Here is a 19,445-nt window from a genome sequence, read left to right on the forward strand (position 1 = left end):
AATTGGTAAGGCAATTTAGGCTTCTACACTATCAATGCCATAATAGCACAATGTTAATTTGGAAATATAAGTTCAGGGCCATTCAGGTTAAAAAATTAGGACCCAACTAAATACAAATAAGTTTAGAAGTTAAAATATATATTCTTCTATTTTAAAATCTAAAAAAAATTCTTAAAAGAAAATAAAAAATTAATCACTGAAACTCATATTAATTACGGAAAGAATAGATGAGCTTATGATACCTTTTAACCTTTAAATTAATCCTATTAATAGAAAAAAAGTCCAGATTATAAGATTTACAGGTGTCAGCATCACAAGCGTTGGTTAAAACTGTCACGTCAGGCTAAGAGAAATATAGAAGCCTAAAAAGCGAGCTTTACCTTTCAAAAATATCTCCGATCTTTTGCACAAAATATCTTCTCTTTGCATATATATCCACATGTTTTGTCGCCATAATGAAACAACACATTAGTTCCCGAACATTCCCGATTCAAATCAATCAAACAAATTCCCCAGATATTTTCTTCCTCCACGTTCCATTTTCTTTATATATATTTCATGTTCAATCCTTTTCATGTTTGGATTAACACCATCATCGGTTTTAAGTTTTCAGCACTCGTTCTTAAATATCTGGTTGTTTTTCTGTTGGGAAAAAAAAGTTGAGTCGGTGATGATGGAGGGTGAACCTGCTTTACCTTCTTATTATAATGTTCTGGGGGTCAAGGTTGATGCTTCTATTCAAGATATCAAGCGTGCTTATCGAAAGCTTGCAATGGTAAGCTTTTTCCTTTTTCAACATTGAACCAATGATCTCTGGGTTTTTTTTTTTTATATATAGCACCCGTGCAGTTGTATAAGAAGTTTGAAGAACCTCAACTTATGGTTTGTTTGTTCTGTGAATGTGAGGAGCAGCAATGGCATCCAGATAGGTGGACGAGAACACCCTCTCTATTGAGTGAAGCTAAGCATAAATTCCAGCAAATTCAAGAAGCCTATTCGGGTAAGTAAGTCGTCATGCCCCAACGTTCCAGTTTAATGAATTTGCCTTAGTGGTTACGTCTTTTTGTTTTATATTGCCTTGGTTTAATTCCAGTTTGTTTGTGTTGGTAGTTTTATCAGACCAGAGGAAGAGAACTCTGTACGATGCTGGGTTATATGATCCTGAAGATGAAGAGGATGAGGTGGGTTTTTTTTTTTTTCAGAAAAGTTGGTATTTCCTTTAATTTCTTTTCCCTTCAGTAGTTTGGTAACAGTTGAATGAAACATTGGGGTTTTCTTTTTACAGGGTTTTTCTGATTTTATGGCGGAAATGATCTCTCTCATGTCTCAAACGAGGAAAGAGGTAATACATTTGTCCTACATTTTAAATACTCAATTTTCTTTCAAAATGGCAGTAGAAAATGTTATCATGTTACATTACTACCAAAATTAGATCTTGTTTTCTAAGTGTTTGTATATTGAGGAGAAGGAACCTGATTGATTTGATCCAAAAGATGAAAAATCATTAAAAGTATAAATCATGTTACATTTTAAGGTTCTTTTTTTGCATGATATGGTATAACATCGTTACAAATGATGATATTTGTACCCCCCATCACCAAGGCCTTGATTGTTGCTTGACATAATGTTTCAAGCGCGAACAATGACCATGAGGGGAGCTGGTGGCATAGAAAGACTAGCTTTTCAAAGTTGTATTTGTTTGTTGTGGGAACTGCTCCTTAATATTTCAGGTGACAACCAAATACTATGCAATTAGGATTTATTCGTGAAACTGTTAACATTGTTTCCTATAATTTGTGGTAACAGGAGAAAGTTTGCAGCCTGGAGGAGTTGCAGAAAATGCTATGGGATATGGCACGAGGATTTGAATCACCGTCATGGTTCTGTGGGCCGATTGAAGAGGGTGGGAGCTCAAAGAGGACAAAATGGGATTCAAGTGGAATGAGTGATAGACCCGGAGGGTTGGGTGTAACAGGGTTCAATATGTATGAAACTAGGAGTTATTGAAACATAATCATTGTATTGATCTTGAAAGCCATTGGAGCTTCTAGAACGTTTGGAAACACAACCCTGAATGAATGGGGATGGGATGCTCACACTTGTTGGATATTAGTGAGGGATGTGCTAGTATTTTTGGGATTTGGATCTTCAGTTTCGGCATGGCAAGATCAGATTGCTTAGGCATCTAGCACTCTTCATCTTTGGTGCAATTTCATTAATTGTAGTTTAACCAAATGAGAATGGGAAGCCTTTTTTTTCTTAATCTTCCGAAATTGGTTTTTTGAGAAAAATCGTTATTTGTAGATTGTAGTTAAAAAAGTGCTTCTCCATGGTTGTATGAGGAGGTGTGCAAGGTTTTAGGCATTGGAACTTGGATGTGGTATTATCTTAAATCTATTATGGACATTCATAATTTTAAGAAGAGATACTTAAATTTATCGTTTTTTTACCCAATATTTAGATTGTAAATACATAAATGACTTTAACATTTTCTATTTTTAATTTTTTTTCCTTTGTTATATTTCTTGCGATATTTGTTTTTGGTTTATAAAATTAATGAAAAAAAGAAAGAAATCTGATGTTTTGGTACATTATGGGGAGGTGAATAATATGATAACCCAATTAAACAAGAAATGTGAGCGGCCCATTAATATAAGGTATGATATGAAAATGGTTGGGGTCTATCTGTCCACTCAATCATTGAAATGATGAGAATGGCAGTAGTTTGAAGGAAGGAAGGTTCCAAAAGCAAATGAAGATTCGTGTAAGATGGGAGTTTGACCCCAAGGAGGGGTGTGCCTAGAATTAATAAGATGCTTTAAGTAAATGGGACGGTGCCCCTTTTTCACTCCATACCAAAATTATGACTTGTTTATTATACCGTCAATAAAAATATTAGATTTTATGAATAAAGAATATTAAGTCTTAGAAAAATGAGATATATGATAGTGTTCATTGTTTAAACCTCACCCCTCTAGTGGGGTTTGATTTCCATATTTTTCCAACCTTTTCTACACCATCCACCTAACCTCACTGCATTAATAGTCAAATTTTATGTTTCTTTTAACAAACCCATCATTTTTGTCCTCTTCAATTCAATCAAATATTCATAGAAAAGAAAATGAAATGAAATTAAAGAAAAAAAAACCCTCCAAGAAGTGCCAATTATGAAAAAGTAGATGCCAACATACAAAGTGTAAAGAAAATTTGAGAAGATTGGAAGAAATAATAAGCAGCAGCTGGAGGGTGATAAAGGTTAGGCTGAATGTGGATGGTTATCTCTGTGCTGCGAGTCACCAACCATGTCCACTTGTCCATCTGGCATTTTTCCCTGTTTAAAACTCTAATATTCTGGGGATATTGACAGGTGTTTCTTTTTTTATGATGTTTTATGACTATTTATTCATCTTCAATGATTTTTCTTTTTCATTTAAACTTCTACCCAGAAAATTATATTAATATGATATAAGATAATTATGGCCTGAATATGATCAAAATTCATGTCCAAATTAGTCAGCTCTTTGACCTTCTTCAAATCCATATTTATTTATTTTTTCTTCAGACCGAAAAAAATCATAATAAAAAAGAATAAATTAAACAAATTATTAAGAAAATCCAACCTCAAATCACTTATGACTTTCATGCAAATTGTTTAATATTTTTGCATGTTAGCTCGCACTTTATCATCTCCAATTTATTTGATTTGATAATGAGTATATTTCCGACGTATATAATTGTAAGTACCAATATCAAAGGTCTAATATTTATTTACCATAATTTAAATTATTAGGGATTTCTTTCTAATGCACAAATCATGTGCGTGCAACATGGAGCATGCCAAAGTAGACTTAATTGTTCATAAATGTTGAATTTTTTAGTATCCAAAAATGTTTTAACTAAATTTTTAGTCCATATTCATATTCTCACCCTTTGCCTCTTCTTTCCAATATTTCAAATCAATCATTTATATTCTTAATTAACAAAATAAAACAAAATTTAGCTTATAAAAGACCTATTGGGTTATTCGATTTTTTCAAGTCAACTCAAATAAGTAATTTGAGCTTCGAGTTATAGTCGAGTTGAATTTAATAACAGATTAGTATAAATACCCTTTTGACCCCTATCAATTTTAAAAATGAGCAAACTGGTCTGTCTTTCAACAAAATTACAAAAAAAAATTAAAATAATTTTCAAATTTCAAAATATTTATAATGTTTCAAAATTTATATATTTTAAAAAATAAAATTCTAAAAATTTATAAAGAATGTTAAAATTTTATAAATTTTAAAATAATAATTTTGAGATCTAAATAAGTTAATTAGTGATTCAAGTTTACCATACTAAAATATATTTTATTTTACCCTTATTTTGTTTTGAAAAAGTTTACTAGTTTTTAATTTGACATGTTTAATTTTTTAATTTAACTTAAAATTTCAATCAACTTAATTTAAATTAAAATTTTAAATCAAGTTAGGATATAAAATAGGACTCATCACTTAATTAACTCAAAAAAATTAATCGATTCAATTGAACACTTATCCTTAATTGTAATTACAATTTAAAAGTGAAAAGGAGAACCATAGCTTAAAAATAAAGAGAAAAAATAAACCCATAGTTTTCTTCCAAATGAATTAATATAGTGACCCTAAAAAAATGAATATAGTATAGTGGGAAAGCGTATACGAAGGGGGGGCCTTTATTTTTGGTCCATCCCATAATTCCCACATGCAATGGGATTCCATTATCACTTAAAGGCAGCCAATTAATTAGAGAAAAATAAAATAAAATTCAAATAAAGAGCCCTTAAGAACACATCTCATTCACCCCATTTGGCCCTCCTCTCAAAATCTTCCTTTTCATTCATTTTGGTCTCCCAAGTTTCACCAAAAGAAACCCCGTTTCACATTCAAAGCCTTTGATGCACTCATAGTAAGGTAACATCACGTCTACCTCTTCATTCATCTCAGACCAATCCGATTCGCCGCTATGTCAATCAAAACCAACCATTTCCATCCTCTATTTCTATTTCTGACCATATGCTTCCTAATCGCCACTGTTGCATACCCCATCGACGCTTTGGAATCAAGGAAGCTTGACGAGAGCACGGTACCAGGTGATCAAGGCATCAAGTGTACCCCATCATGCGTACAAAGTCCTCCACCACCGTCGCCGCCTCCACCATGCCCTCCACCACCATCACCGCCTGCTCTTCCGCCGCCACCACCAAAAAAGTCGCCATCCCAATACTGTCCACCACCACCTAGTCCGCCTTCCTTTATCTACATAACTGGTCCACCGGGGAACCTGTACCCTATTGACCAAAATTTCGGTGCTGCAAGCCGCAAATTTGAGATGGGGTTACTGGCTTTGGTCTCTGGATTATTGGTCCTTCTTGCTTTCTGAATGGGGTATTGATTTGGGATTGGAGGGTGGTAAGGATGTTTGTACAAGAATTTGCATATAGTAAGTACAATTGGTATTTTTATTTCAAGTACAAGAAAAACAGATGGGTTTTTTGCCCAAGGAGAAAGCTTTAGGACCTACTAGCTTTCCTGCTTGTTGTATCTTGATATTGATCAAATCAATAATAAACAAATTAGAAATTTTTACTCATTGCTTGGAATATTCAATTGTTATTTCCTTTTCTTGTTGAAACCATGTTTGAAACCCTGGAAAATTAATGGATCCAAAGAACAGAGCTTGAAAACTATGGGTTTTCGGTTTTAGCCTTTATTTATGGATTCAAGCAGGTGGCGTCTCCACCTTGGACACATGGAGAGGTTTATAATTAATAATCTCTAAAGTGAAAAGTGGAAAAAGATAAAAAGAAGATAACAGGAGGAAGATTCTTAGTAAGTATAAGATGTGTCAGAAGAGAAGAAGGGGGTAGAAAGAGGATGAGATCAACTTCGATTTCATCACCAAGTCATGGATCCCACTTTGGTACTACGAAAGTAGGAAGATAGACAAGTGTTGGCTAAATCCAAAGCTTTCTATGTCTCCCACTCTGTTTGGCGTCTAGTTATTTTGATAACATTGCACTATTAGGCACTTCATTTCTTGAGGATTAATGAATCTAAAGTTGTGAGATGGGGTGAATTTTCATTTTTCTTAATTTTAATAGCTTTCAAAAATTTACGTATATATATGTAGATTTTAAAAAATAATTAAGAAAATAAATCGTTCCTTTAATTTAGAAATATAGATCGAATATGTACTTTTGTTGCGTGGCAGCTTACACTCGACAAATTTTAAAAATTAACTATTAGGCCAATGGTTAGAAAATTAAAAAGAAAAAAATACCTAAGGGCTAAATTTCCCTAACCCTATATAAACCCTTCCCCTTGTCATTTTCTTCATTCTATTTCTAAATAATTTTTTTATTCTAATCTCTCTCTTTTCTTCTTAATTTTTCTCTCTCAATTTTCTACTTTAATAGTTAGTATCTTTTTTTATTCAATTTTATCATCTTAAAGATTTCATGTAAAATAAAATATTTTATTTTATTTTTAAATAGGTTTAACAGCATTTTTATGTTAAATAAATTGTTATTTAGTGGTAATTTAATAATATTATAAGGTTTTAATTTATTTAATTATTTAAATTAATTAATCTTATTTTATTTGATAAAGTTACATATTTTAAAAATGCCAACACCACTAATTTGTTTGAATCACAAACACATATCTCGGCATCTAATCACAAATAGTAAGAAAATATCATTATTAAGTTGTTAATATTATTATATTTTTAAAATTTTATGTTTATATCCTTATTAAGTTGTTTATAATTTTTTTTAATTTTTATGTTTATATAACTAGGACAAAGATTGAATTATTGAAACGTATATATACAATTTAAGTGCGAGAGCACCACGTGTTATTGAACCATACTTGGAAGAGGCAGGATTCTTATACGTGTCTCGTATGCTCGACGGAACTAAATTGGAGCCCACATTTAACAATGTTTTGCTGGAGAGATGGAGACTTGAAACACACACACTCCATCTTCCGTGCAGTGAATATACGATTATACTTGAGTATGTGACATTACAACTCAGTCTACAGGTTGATAGGGCAGTCATTACAAGGGTAGTGCACATTAAAGATTGGAGGCTAATTTGCAACCACCTATTAGGTAAGGTTCCAGATAAGTTTAGTGGTAACTGAATAGATATGAAATGGTTAGGAGATAATTTCTCACATCTTGATAACTCTTCTAGTGTAGTTGAAGGATAACAATTTGCTCGAGCATTCATATTGAGGTTAATCAGGGGCTTTTAATGTTAAATAAATCTAGAAATCTGGTACATTTACGGTGACTTTTATAATTAATCAATCTAAAAGAAACCACGCGACTCAATTGCGGATCAATTGTCTTGGCTACATTGAACAGAGAGATGTGTCGGGGCAACTAAAGCAGAGAAAATTAAAATAAGTGGATGTGTACTCCTTCATCAATCATGGGCATGGTATTGCTTATCATTTTTAGGTCCCAAAGTAAACTTCCCTTATCAATTCTCACTTATAATAAGGTAAGATTCATTTAATAATATAGATATCATCTTATTTTTTTCCATTATTATATTTTTGAAATAACATATTGCTTGAATAGGTGGAACAATGACGTAAGTCATGTGGTAATACTGAATGAGCTTAAAGATATTCAGTTTGTTAGATCAACTATCAGAAGCTGAGGTTAGTTTTTGAAAATTTCAATTACATAATAATTACATAAGGATTTTAAATATATTATTAGGTACATAATGAAATTTATAATTTCGTACTACAGTTTGAATAGATGCCATATTCTGATCCGAGAACTAAAAATACATCTTTTCTGAATTTTTGATGAATCATAATATCCAGCACATCAAAAGGAAATTGATAGTTTTTGCAACAGTTGAGATGTATGAATTTGGTCAAGTAATGCACTAGTTTAGCTTTGTGCAAAATATTTCACCCTCACCTCAGAATCTTGATGAACTTCACAAGATTGACTTACGAAGGAGAACCGATAAAAATTGACTTGAATTCCATGCCAAGTATATCAACTTGTGGGAAACATAAGTATGATTTTATATCTATACGCTGACCACCTCCAAACGTACCAACGTCTAGTGTAAGAATCCTACACAAAAGATATGAAATAAGCAGTGTCTACAAGTATACTGGTTAGGTTGTAATATAATTACAATGAAGTAGGTTGTAGTATAAAATTGTAGTGCCACTAAAGTGTGTGTTTTTGGGTTTCAAGCTACCTAAGGCTTAGAACAAGTCGCAAGAGACAATATGCATATTTTGGCAACATTTTGAAGAAAATTACCAATAATTAAGGTATTAAACCACCATGTGAGTGCTTTCAATTGCAAGAAAAAACCAGCTCATTAATTAGGTAGCTCTGTGTTCAATTTAGGAGCTTTATAATGGCAGCCTTGCAGACTTTATTCTTTTTTTATTGAGATAGATTTTTATAAAAGAAAACAAATCTTAGAAAAGTAGGGTCTTGGGTTATCATTGAATGCAGTAAAGATGAAGGGTAGCAATCTTGTCTTTAGTGTTCTTGGACTTCAAGAAGTCTTTGTGAATATGCCCTTTTTGCTACTGTATTAACTTTTATGATGGGATATCCAGCCATTTTAAAACTTAAAATCCTAGGAAATGTGAGGTAGGCTTAATGGGATGAGAGATAACTCTACCTCCCATTGTAAATCTTAAAAATCTCTTATAAAAAAAGGCAAAATTATGTTAATATAGGGAGAAAATTTCTTGTTGTACCCAGGCTTATAACATGATGCATCATGATAATCTCATTAAGTTGTAGATGCTATGTAAAATTGAGAAAGTTCATCCTATTAATGATGTTTTTTTGGGGAGGGGCTTGTAGTTGATGTTATTGGATATGAAGATAAAGAGGTTGAAAACTTGAGAGCCAAGTTATCCGTTTTCTTGTTGCAAGAGACTACTATTAGAGCAGGTCTCCCTATCCAGCTTGCAGTCGTTTCTGCTTTGCTTGGACTTGTATCCCTTGATTTTAAGAAAGCTAGTCCAGAGAATGTTAACCTTTTAGGCATGTCAGGTCAATGTATGCCTACAAATCTTTAAAGAAACTGGTTTCTTCAGTTGACTGAAGAGAAGTGATCAATGTCAATTAGGCTATTTTTCCAGGTTGTTGACTGAGATAGTTGTGGTTGCCGGAGAAAGTTTCAAATTAGGATACACGTAAGAAATTTTGGTAAAACTATAGTATTTGAGAAATCAAAGTAGTTGTAGGGCTTTGTTGCACAAGTGCATCTTGTATATATGATTTTGATATGGTTGAAAATAAAGGGAATTAGGGGTTTGTGGAACTTGATTATGGGTTTTGCTGCTATTGATGGGGTTGCTCTGCTGTATAAAAGGGAGGAGTTGGCCATATCTCCTACCCAAGTTTTAACTTATCTTGTTTATGGCCCTCTGATAATTGAGAATTTATTAATCAATCTTCAAATGACAATTTTGGAGTCTTATTATTATTTGGGATTCGTGTTCTATAACTATTGAGTTCAACTTAGAAAGTATTTGATAAAAGATGAAAATAAATAGGCCTTCTAGATTCACCTTAGTTGTTTTCAATTTATGAATGTTAATATTTTAACTTAATATTTGGATACTATTATATATTTGTATTTATTTATAAATAAATCATTGCAATATATGCAAAAATAATGAAAAATATAAATTTAATAGATATAAAACAAACTCAATTAAATAATGAAAATACAAGAAATTCTCAAATGTATATTTGTTTCTTTTTAAAACAGCTTTTATGAAAAATTTTCATGAAATTTGCCAAACAACGAAAATATTTTACACGGATTCGTCCAAACACTAGAAAATATTAGCTTTTCTAGAAAAATAACTCATTTTCCAAAAATCATTTTCCGAAAACCATTTTACATGCAAACAAACGGAACCTAAAATAAAAAATCGTATCTATAATTTAAAAAATTCCTAATTATAAATAATAAATATATAAATTAAAATCAATCTAGTGATGTTGCCTCCCTGACAATGACGCCAACAATTTGACTGCCTCTAAATGTACCAACGTCCAGAGTAAGAATCCTAAACAAAATATATGAAACAAGCAATGTCCACTAGTATACAGGTTAAGTTGTAATATAGTTACAACAAAATAGGTAAATACCCCGAGATCGTACCCAATGGAGGCTTGCACTAAATTAATTCTAACCTAAGTACAAATAGATCTAATTAATAATTTAAATGAATTATACTACGATAAAACATAAAAGAAAATATTTTTAGATTTTTATAAATAATGAAATAGAAATAACAAAAACCAAAATATAAAGAACTTCGGAAAACTTAATTTATAGACTTTAACAAATTCTAGGTATGGGTGATTAGCTTGCTTTGATGGTTATAAGTAATTATTATTTTGGGTTTCTACTCAATCATCTATTCCTTACCCTAGCAAGATCTCTCATTCTTTTACTAAACTAATAAGTCAGTAAGAACTACTTTTTCTTGACCTCATAGTTCAGACCGATTTGAGGCTAAGGTGTTCACGGAGAGGCCATATCAAATTTGGGTTAATTCTATCATAAATGACTTCCTAGGGTCATCAAGCCTAGGGTTTAAGTTTTTCGTCTCCCAAACAATTGATCTACTAAGAAAATCTTACATAAGAATCAATTAGTCACACATTCGTTCGCTAATCCCCCATAAGAGGATTAGTTCCTCATAAATCTCATAAATATAATAAACTTCGATATAAAGATAAACATAAACAACAAACCAAGAATAAAGTTTAAAGAATCTTGTTTGTATTTGATAGATGAAGCATAGAAAATCCACTAGGGTTTGATCGCATTTACAAACCATGTTCTCTTAAGAACACAAAGAGAAAAGAGCTAAAAAAATAAACCTAAGCCTAAAACTAAGAACTAAAATTCTAAAGAAAAAATTAAAGTTTAAAAAAGTTGTCTATAACAAGTGCTAAATAAGCCTATTTATAGAGTTAGGGTTTCTGTCATCCTCAACCCTAGGTCAGCTAACGCTATCGTGTTAAATATTTGATTGTGTAGTCCAAAATGCCCCTAGCTCGTCAATATCTCTAGTACAATACCGATGTCGCGACATCATAGTGCTTGGGTCACGGCATTGAAGGCAATATGCTCATGTTCAAGGGTTCTTCAGGGGTGTGTCGCAATATCCCATGGCTGTGTCATGACACTGAAGGCAATCTCGATATTCTTGTATTCTGCTCCCTATGTTGCGAAATCAAACTTCCCATGTTGTAACAAAATGACCAATATTGAGATTATACATTCTCTGACGGTCTGCTGTACACTTACTATGTATATGAGCTCACCTTTAGGCCTCATTCAACCCCTAAGGTCAATAAAAGACTCATAATACACTTTTTATTGCATAAACTATGAAAACTTAATTAAAACATAATGAAAATGCTTGTATTCAAGGTCCTCAAGTGCGAAAACTAGTTTAATCTGTTACATTAAATTACCAAAAAATCATATGCAAACAAATTGTTAGACTAAATTTGGAAACGTCTTCAAATGTGATGACATGGTTTACCATTAATAGTAAGTCATTTCTATTGTTGGGACAGGAAATGAGTAGACAAATTCATCGTAGAAGGCCAACACAGCCCCATACGATGTTGCAATGGGGAGTACAGTCACCAACTTTATCATCATTAGCTCCAAACCGAATCTTATACCAATGGGTGTACCTTTCGATCAGTATGTTTCATATTTTTCAAGTACATTTACCAACAACCTTATTTTTTTCACACAAGCACCAAATTATGCACCATCATCGATATTTGCTTCGTCATCCATTCCACTATTATACTATGTACCAACATGATTTGCCAGAAATTGTAGTGGTAGTTTAGGTACTTTCGACACTTAATGAGCTTATTTTCTAAGCATTTTAGCATATTTTATTGTATTTTTGTATTTCTTAACTTAAATTCATTTTATTGTAAAATAAGCATTTTACGTAGTTTTTAGTATTTTGACAACCTGTTAGGCCAACTTGGGCCTCGAGAATGGCTAATAGGTTATTTGAGAGTATAATATATCAATTCAGGTGAAAAAATGCAAGGAACGATGGTCATAACATGACAAAGGGAGGTCTATGTCGTAACACAGAACTTCAGAGTGTTTAGGGCTGAAACAAGGTTCACGTTGTGACGAGAATGAACCGATGTTATGACAATGTGACATCATCCTGACAATATGCTGACATCAACGGTCGCTTGAACAAAATTTGAGAATACAGTTTATTTATTACGACTTTATTAGTATCAAGGGTAGTTACCTTAATATTTGTCTATATAAACACTTTTATAATTCCATTAAGAGGTTAGACTTGATTGGACGTTAAACCTAGTTAGACAAACATTTTTATTTTACTTTAGCTTATTTTTATGTTCGCTTAGATGAAACTTTTCTATTCTGATGTGAAGACATTCGCGAGCGGAGATTGCTCCAGAACTGCGCTTCAATGGTTTATCAATGAGCAATTTCCTTATCTCTTTCCTTTATTCATTTATTTATATTTTGTTAGCCTGATAAACTAATGTTTGTATGAATATTGAGACAAAATCATATGTTTTTTTTACATCTAACATGTTTCAGCTATAGAACTGTTTAATTTATTAAGTAGTTTAACGAGTGGATGTATGCATAGTTAATGGATTAATGAGGGTTTCTCATACGAACTAGTTGGTGTAATTTCATGTGTGATTAAACCCTAGGATTGAAAACATTAGGAAGTAATATAGGTAAACGGATCGAGAGACAAGATTACCAAGTAAATTATGGATTTATCCCAGTCAAGAAAGTAAGGCCGAAAGGTAAGGGTGCATTGGTAGATTAGTTAGGCAGTAGAGGTTGAAAGGTATTATTGTCTAGTTAATAATTAATTCATCATTAAAACCCGAGTTCTCCTTCTAATTACAACTATTGAAGCAAGTTAATCTTGTATCTGTTAATCAAACATAGGCTAAAGCTCGCACAATTAACACTAGGAATAGGAAATTCTATTAGGTTAATTTAGGACAATTAATTTAATTAGTTTAATTAATCTTTCAATTTGTATTTACACAACTAACTTGTAAATCGACTAGATTAGTAATTATTTTCTGTAATTAATTTAATAATAAACTTCTCCAATCTGCAATCCCTTAGGTATGATCCTTGGAATACTTCTCGGTATTCTGCTGTAGCAAGAATCTTTATTACAATTTGACATGTTTGTTTGTCGACAACACACTTAATTTATATTTATTTATTTGCACTATTTAACTCTAAATGTTCACACGTTCGGAGGTGGTCAAGTTGTTGGCCCTGTTTCTGAGAATTGCAACAGTGAAAAATTGTTATTAGATTGATTGACTTGTAAAATAATATTAATCGAAAGACAAATGAGTTAGATAGTGTACTATAATTTTTATTTATTCTTATCTTTCATTATTTTTGGTTATTTTTATTTTATTTACCTGTTGACCAATTAAATTTAAGTATGGGTGAATTCCAAAATGATTTCAGGTGGTGCGACGAATGGTACATTAACGAAGGCGATTGTCATAAACCACGTCTAGAGGGACGTATTTGACAGGATGCTGCAAAAGTGCGATTGGTGCCGCATCCAGAGAGATGCATTTTTAAGTATCAAAGGAATGGAAATATTCAGTTGAGAAAGGGTTGTACCATTAAGGATTCCTTAAGATTGTAACCTAATGATTATATGTGGTGGCATTGAGTCCAAGTGTTCGATGGAGGAATGGGCATAAACAAGACTACACTAACGATTGAGATGAGACCAAGTTCAAGTCTATGCCTGATGTGCATTGACTGGATCATAACCTTAGGCCCTGAAGGGCCAAGATGGACTTGAGACTAAAATGTTAACTCGACACATCAAGGTTATTAAAAGTGTGGCTTCATGTCAATGAAGGCATTGACATAGTAAGTGGGGAAAAGTGTCAAGGTTCGCAAGTTACTATACTATAAAGGTTAAACTTTCCCCAAATGGTTTTGAGTGAAATTAAAGTACAATAACTTAAAATTTGGAATTTGTCAAATACCATGCAGTTCTAGAAAGATATTGTGATACAAATTGGGTAACTGATAAAGTTAGCTTTGTAAGTAGGTATGTCTTTATTTTGGATGGAGCAATTATTTCCTGAAAGTCTATTTAACAGACATGTATTACTTACTCCACGATGGAATGAGAGTTTATAACTCTTGACTTAGCCAGGGAAAAGGCCAAGTGGCTTTGGAATTTGCTTGCTAAGATTCTTTTATGGGGGAAACCTATACCTCCTGTATTATTTTTACGTGATTCACAAGCGGCCATTTGTGTTGCTCAAAACCATAAGTACAATGGCAAAAAAAGGCATATACGAATAATATATAAATATCTAAGACACTTAATAAAGAATGGAGTACTCGCCACGGAGTACGTAAAATCTGAGAGAAACCTAGCTGATCCACTAAGTTAAGGATTATATAGGAAAATGACTCTTGATTCGTTGAGGGGGATGGGTCTTAAGCCCACTGGTTGAGGAATTCATGGTGGATACCCAACTTAGTCTTCTAAGTTCAATGTGGTTAAATGAAACCATGGAAAGACTTATAGTGTACATTTTTACCTATACTTATGGCACAATGTACATGCATAAGGATGAGCTTTTTGCTCTTAATGAGTTCATAGCCCAGAGTTTGGGTGGTCCTAGTGAGACGAACTTGATGAATTCACCGACGTGTGAGGTTGAGTTTTTTTATTCTTAATGAATTCATATCCAAGAGTTTGGTGGTTCTATTGAGATGGACTTGATGAATTCACTGAATTTTAAAACTTAGAGGTTGAACTTATTAAATGCTTTTAATGATTTCATAGCCTTGGTCCAGGTGGTTTATATTGAGATAGACTTGATGAAATCACCTACGTAAGTGTGAAAGATTAGCCACCTTCTATGAAAGATGTTGGGCTTTTTGTTTTAGAACACTTACCAGTATCCCAAGGTATATTGGTTAAATTATTGATCTATCGCGAAACTCAATTGGACCTGAGATTAATCGTGTGTTATGAGTTAACTCCTATTTAACTTGTCCAAGATTTATTTCACTTGTTAAAGAGAAGAATCCACAAGATATTGGTGTTTAAGCGGTTAATTTCGCTATTTCTCTTCTCATGTTTACAAAAATTTTCAATTCTTTTGCATTGGTGGACGAATGTTGGTAATGCAAAATCAAAAATATTTTTTCAAAATATTTTCTGTTGGAGAATATTTTTCGATTGAGGAAAATCCTCTGGCTGTTGCAAAATATTTTCTGTTGAAAAAAATCCTCTACTATTTTTTGAAATTGACATTGTTGTTTTACCATTTTGCCTATTCTGAAAACAATATAAATAGTAGACTATTCTACTCATTTTACACAACATAGAAAAACAAGAAAACTCAATTCTGTCTTTTCTCTCTCGTTCTTGCTCTCTAAAAATTTTGATGTTTTACTAAATTACATTAGTGTGATATTCTGCCTAGGAGATTGAGTTTTAAGTGGAACCGTCTGAGACCTCTCTAATCTCTCTTGGGAATTCAACCTGGTGTGATTTACCCGAGTTTCTTTCGTTTTATTTCCCAACTTTTATGAGAAGAACAATCCTTTTGAGTTTCATCTTCCTCATTCAAGTGTATGAATTTGGAAGTATTGTGCTAACCTTGGGGGGTGACGTCCATTTCCGATTACACTGATCAGGGGGGAATCGCTTCTGAGGGAGTGGTTCTTCCACGATATAGTAGGTGCTTTATGTATTTACACTTAGTTTCGTTTCCTGTTAATGTTATTGGTTTTGTTTGCAATAGTATATTTGCAACACCACATACTCAAAATTGACCTACTCCCCTAAATTTTAAGAAAAAAACGACATATTTCTCTAATTATTTATAAAATCGAAACTTATACCTGATTTCCCTTATAAATAATCCATTTATTACATGTGGGAAAAGCGACTTAACAATAAGGTAATCATCAATTTGATTGCTTAAATTCAAAGAACGGTAAAGGGGGTTAAATTTGGTACCTAACCTAACTAATTATTCTTGACATCATAGTTTTTTTTCTTCCAAATATTTAAAAAAAGTACACACAGGTTTAGGTTAGGGTGGAAAAATAATCAAGGATAATTATATTTTAATATATCAGGACAATAACATGTATTTTTTAAAATATATTATAAGACTATTCCAACTCACTTTTGATGGAAAAAATAATTATCGTTAATTAAAAATGTGGATTAAAAAGTTATTATATAAAATGGGGGAAGAGAATGATAACATGTTATTGGGTTTTTAAAATTATTAATAAGTGAAGCTGACTTGTCATCACTCATCACGATCCCTATCCCTATCCCTATCCCTATACCACATCAAAGGTAAGTTCTTTAAAAAAAGAAAGAAAGTAATTCTTCAATTTACAAAAGGCTTCTGATTTATATAATTTGGCGAAATAAATAAAATTTTGGATACTTAAATAGGGTTTCCTTGAAATTGTGAAGAAATTATAGGGATCCTTTGCTGGAAGTCTGGCACCCTCCCCTGCCCACTTATTAAATCTATTTATATAGGTTTAGGGTTATTATCTAACTTAATACCTTAATTCATTTATTATTATTATCTAAATTTAATTTTGAAAATATTTCAAGGACACTCCCTGTTTGATATTAAAGTTGAAGCCAAAGTGTTAGGTATAAGAATAGGAGGATTTGATTGATGTTCAATGTTAGGTACGTGTTTGGTTGTCTCAGGAATCTTTTTTAACTAATGCATACACTTAATCCTACCTTTCATGGGCTTCAATGCTTTGTATAATATTCGCATCTTTCTCGTTACTACAATAATGAATTAGGCAGTGAAAAGGGTGAAATTAATAGAATGAGGGATATAATAGTTTCTAAATAAAGATGTCAAAACCAAGTGCATTAAAAATAAAAACCAATACTCCCACCGACGCAATGAAACAAACAAAAAGCCCCCAATTTCACGTCTCTTTTGCCTCTCCCAATTACGAAATTAAATATCAACAAACCATATGATAATAAGATTGACTAAACATACTTGGATGCTTCAATATGTACCAATCTTTTCTTTTCTTTTTTTAACTTTCACACTTTCAATTTTTTCTTCATTTAGATGCTCAAAATCATTGCCTCCACTATTATTTTTGGTATAATTTTAATTTTAACCCTTATACTTAAAATTCTTTTTATCATTTTCATTTTTTGGATTATTTTGATTCCAAATTATTTTTAAGAAAAATATTAATATGGACAATTTTTTATAAAAATTTATGAATTTTTAAAAATTATATGTAATTTTTTTAACTTTTATGAAATATACGTAGTCTAATCTACTACATCAACACTAATAAATTTTAATAATCAAAGTTTTAACTACGAACTAAACAATATATGATCTATCTTTTCATGACTTTAGCTATGAAAGCTTGAACATGGGTAGGTATGATGGAATTTTTTTTCTCGGGTCATCATTAAGTGGTTAAAGGGAAAAAAAAATATACAAGTAATAAACTCTTGAATTAAATACAATTTTGGTGAATGCATAGTGCAAGTAAAAATAAGAAATGAGGGATATTTAAAATAAAATTTATTGAATGAAGAAAATGCGTAGAGATACATCATTCTCATATACATTATTTTTGGGAATTCTCACATATTATCAGCTAATCCTGTGTGTGTAGTAGTTTAGTCCACCCATCAAAAGCCCCACCTTTTCCGAGCTCTTCAAAAAAAAAAAAAAAGTACACTACGCTTTTGAATATTCCGCAAAATAAACACAAATTCCAATACTGCAGCATGCAAAATTCTACCTTAAAACATGTTAAATTGCATCCAATTCCGACCCTCCAATCAAAAAAATCGTTTTAGAATATTCAGAGGAACTGAAAGTTCATCCTGCTTTTCTTTATATTTTTGTTGCTTCCCCCTACATTTAATCAAACTCTCATTTCCACTGCTCATTCTTGACATTTAGAAAGAAAACTAAAACAAATGAAAATAATTTTTAGTTTTGTTATGATGAATTAATTACTACTCTTGAAACCAGAAAATTCCATCTCTCCCATCCCATGTGCAATCTTTAACAACCATTTCTAAATAAGTCATGGCTTATGGTCAAGTCTTTGATTGCCTAGTTTCAAAGTGCATGGGGTCCAACCCCCCCCCCCCCCCGGCGGCCCCGCTTGTGTTTGAGCAGTAAATGTAGGCTCTGTTTAATCAACTTTTAACACAAAGGAAAGGAAGTAGCTAATACTTGCTTTTCGATCCTTTAATTCCTTAATTGGCTCTTTATATCCCAACTTCGAAAAACCCCATTCAACAAGGGAGTGTAATTTTCATCCCACATAACATCACTCTTCTCCCACCCACCCAACCACTTTCCTTTCTATCCCACCATTTTCCCTTTTTTTTTGTTTTCTAAAACATGGCCAACACACTACTTCACAAACCTCTCATTACCTTCTTCTTCTTTTTCTTCTTCAGCTTATTTATTCAAACCAAGCAAGATAACCCATGTCCGTATCCATGTTACCCACCACCAACAGGCAGCGGCGGCGGAGGCGAAGGTGGAGGCGGCGGCGGCGGCGGCACAGTGACACAAACACCTCCAGCTAGTTACTCACCACCCTCCCAAACAGGATCAGTATACCCTCCACCTACAGGGAACTTACCATATTACTATCCACCACCACCTTATGGTGGAGGTAATTCTTTATATGGTCAGCCCCCTCCTGACCCTATCTTGCCTTATTTCCCATACTACTATAGAAAACCTCCACACCAAACAGATGATCAGTCAGCAGCAGCAACAGTTGGTCCTGGAAGGTCAATACTCATCACCACTGCCACCACAAATCTTGTTGTATTTATTATTCTAGTTATTTCTAGTTTAGGGAATTTCTAGCTAGTGAAAGGAGAAAAAAGGAAGATTTTGTGTAAAAGTAATTATGATTAAGCCATGTTTAAAGAGAGTAATCAGAAGAAGAAAGGTGAGATTTGGATGTGTTTTTAGTTGCAGAAAGAAATGGTGAAGTAAAAGACAAAGGAATCAAAGGGGTGGTGGAGGTGGTTCACGCACTTTGTTTAAATCTTTTGTTTGGTAATGGATGAGATGATTGTTGAGTATATGTTAATATTTGTTTTCCTCTTTTTTTAAATTGTTTCAAATTACAATTTTGCTTACCTACTTGATTGCATCACCTACAATGGAGATTTTCTATAATAAAACGATTTTCTCAAAGCTAAAAAAAGGGCACGCCTTTCAAAGCTTGATTCCAGGTTTTCTATTTATCTGCATAAAAGTGGAAGTCACTTGGCTTCAAATCTAAT

The 19,445-nt window shown here is 32.5% G+C and overlaps 3 protein-coding genes across 4 annotated transcripts; all 3 read left to right on the plus strand.

Annotated features, from left to right (window-relative positions):
• The first annotated feature begins 400 nt into the window (after window positions 1-400).
• LOC108461888 (uncharacterized) lies at window positions 401-2,422 on the plus strand. 2 transcript variants are annotated; one of them, XM_017761863.2, is made up of 5 exons: window positions 401-775; window positions 913-1,000; window positions 1,111-1,181; window positions 1,286-1,342; window positions 1,807-2,422. In XM_017761863.2, the coding sequence occupies exons 1-5, from the start codon at window positions 575-577 to the stop codon at window positions 2,005-2,007; spliced, it is 618 nt and encodes a 205-aa protein (XP_017617352.1). In that variant the 5' UTR covers window positions 401-574; the 3' UTR covers window positions 2,008-2,422. The 2 variants fall into 2 exon arrangements, with proteins under 2 accessions (XP_017617352.1, XP_052881590.1); XM_053025630.1 differs by having other exon boundaries at window positions 430-775; window positions 850-1,000.
• A 2,255-nt stretch (window positions 2,423-4,677) lies between these two features.
• LOC108462866 (uncharacterized) lies at window positions 4,678-5,613 on the plus strand. The gene has a single exon (XM_017762775.2). The coding sequence runs from the start codon at window positions 4,987-4,989 to the stop codon at window positions 5,401-5,403; it is 417 nt and encodes a 138-aa protein (XP_017618264.1). The 5' UTR covers window positions 4,678-4,986; the 3' UTR covers window positions 5,404-5,613.
• A 12,639-nt stretch (window positions 5,614-18,252) lies between these two features.
• On the plus strand, window positions 18,253-19,273 carry LOC108464270 (uncharacterized). Its single transcript, XM_017764467.2, has one exon. It carries the CDS (start codon window positions 18,541-18,543, stop codon window positions 19,018-19,020), a length of 480 nt encoding a protein of 159 aa, XP_017619956.1. The 5' UTR covers window positions 18,253-18,540; the 3' UTR covers window positions 19,021-19,273.
• The last annotated feature ends 172 nt before the right edge of the window (window positions 19,274-19,445 follow it).

The sequence above is a fragment of the Gossypium arboreum genome, chromosome 3 (assembly GCF_025698485.1).
Source record: "Gossypium arboreum isolate Shixiya-1 chromosome 3, ASM2569848v2, whole genome shotgun sequence".
Lineage (NCBI taxonomy): Eukaryota > Viridiplantae > Streptophyta > Magnoliopsida > Malvales > Malvaceae > Gossypium > Gossypium arboreum.

Bases quoted from the DNA above. Each gene is read 5' to 3' on its own strand.
- LOC108461888 (XM_053025630.1), top strand. From the start codon at position 575: ATGTTTGGATTAACACCATCATCGGTTTTAAGTTTTCAGCACTCGTTC. The intron at 1,182-1,285 runs GTGGGTTTTTTT...TTCTTTTTACAG, and splicing joins CTGAAGATGAAGAGGATGAG to GGTTTTTCTGATTTTATGGC. The intron at 1,343-1,806 runs GTAATACATTTG...TTGTGGTAACAG, and splicing joins TGTCTCAAACGAGGAAAGAG to GAGAAAGTTTGCAGCCTGGA.
- LOC108462866 (XM_017762775.2), top strand. From the start codon at position 4,987: ATGTCAATCAAAACCAACCATTTCCATCCTCTATTTCTATTTCTGACC.
- LOC108464270 (XM_017764467.2), top strand. From the start codon at position 18,541: ATGGCCAACACACTACTTCACAAACCTCTCATTACCTTCTTCTTCTTT.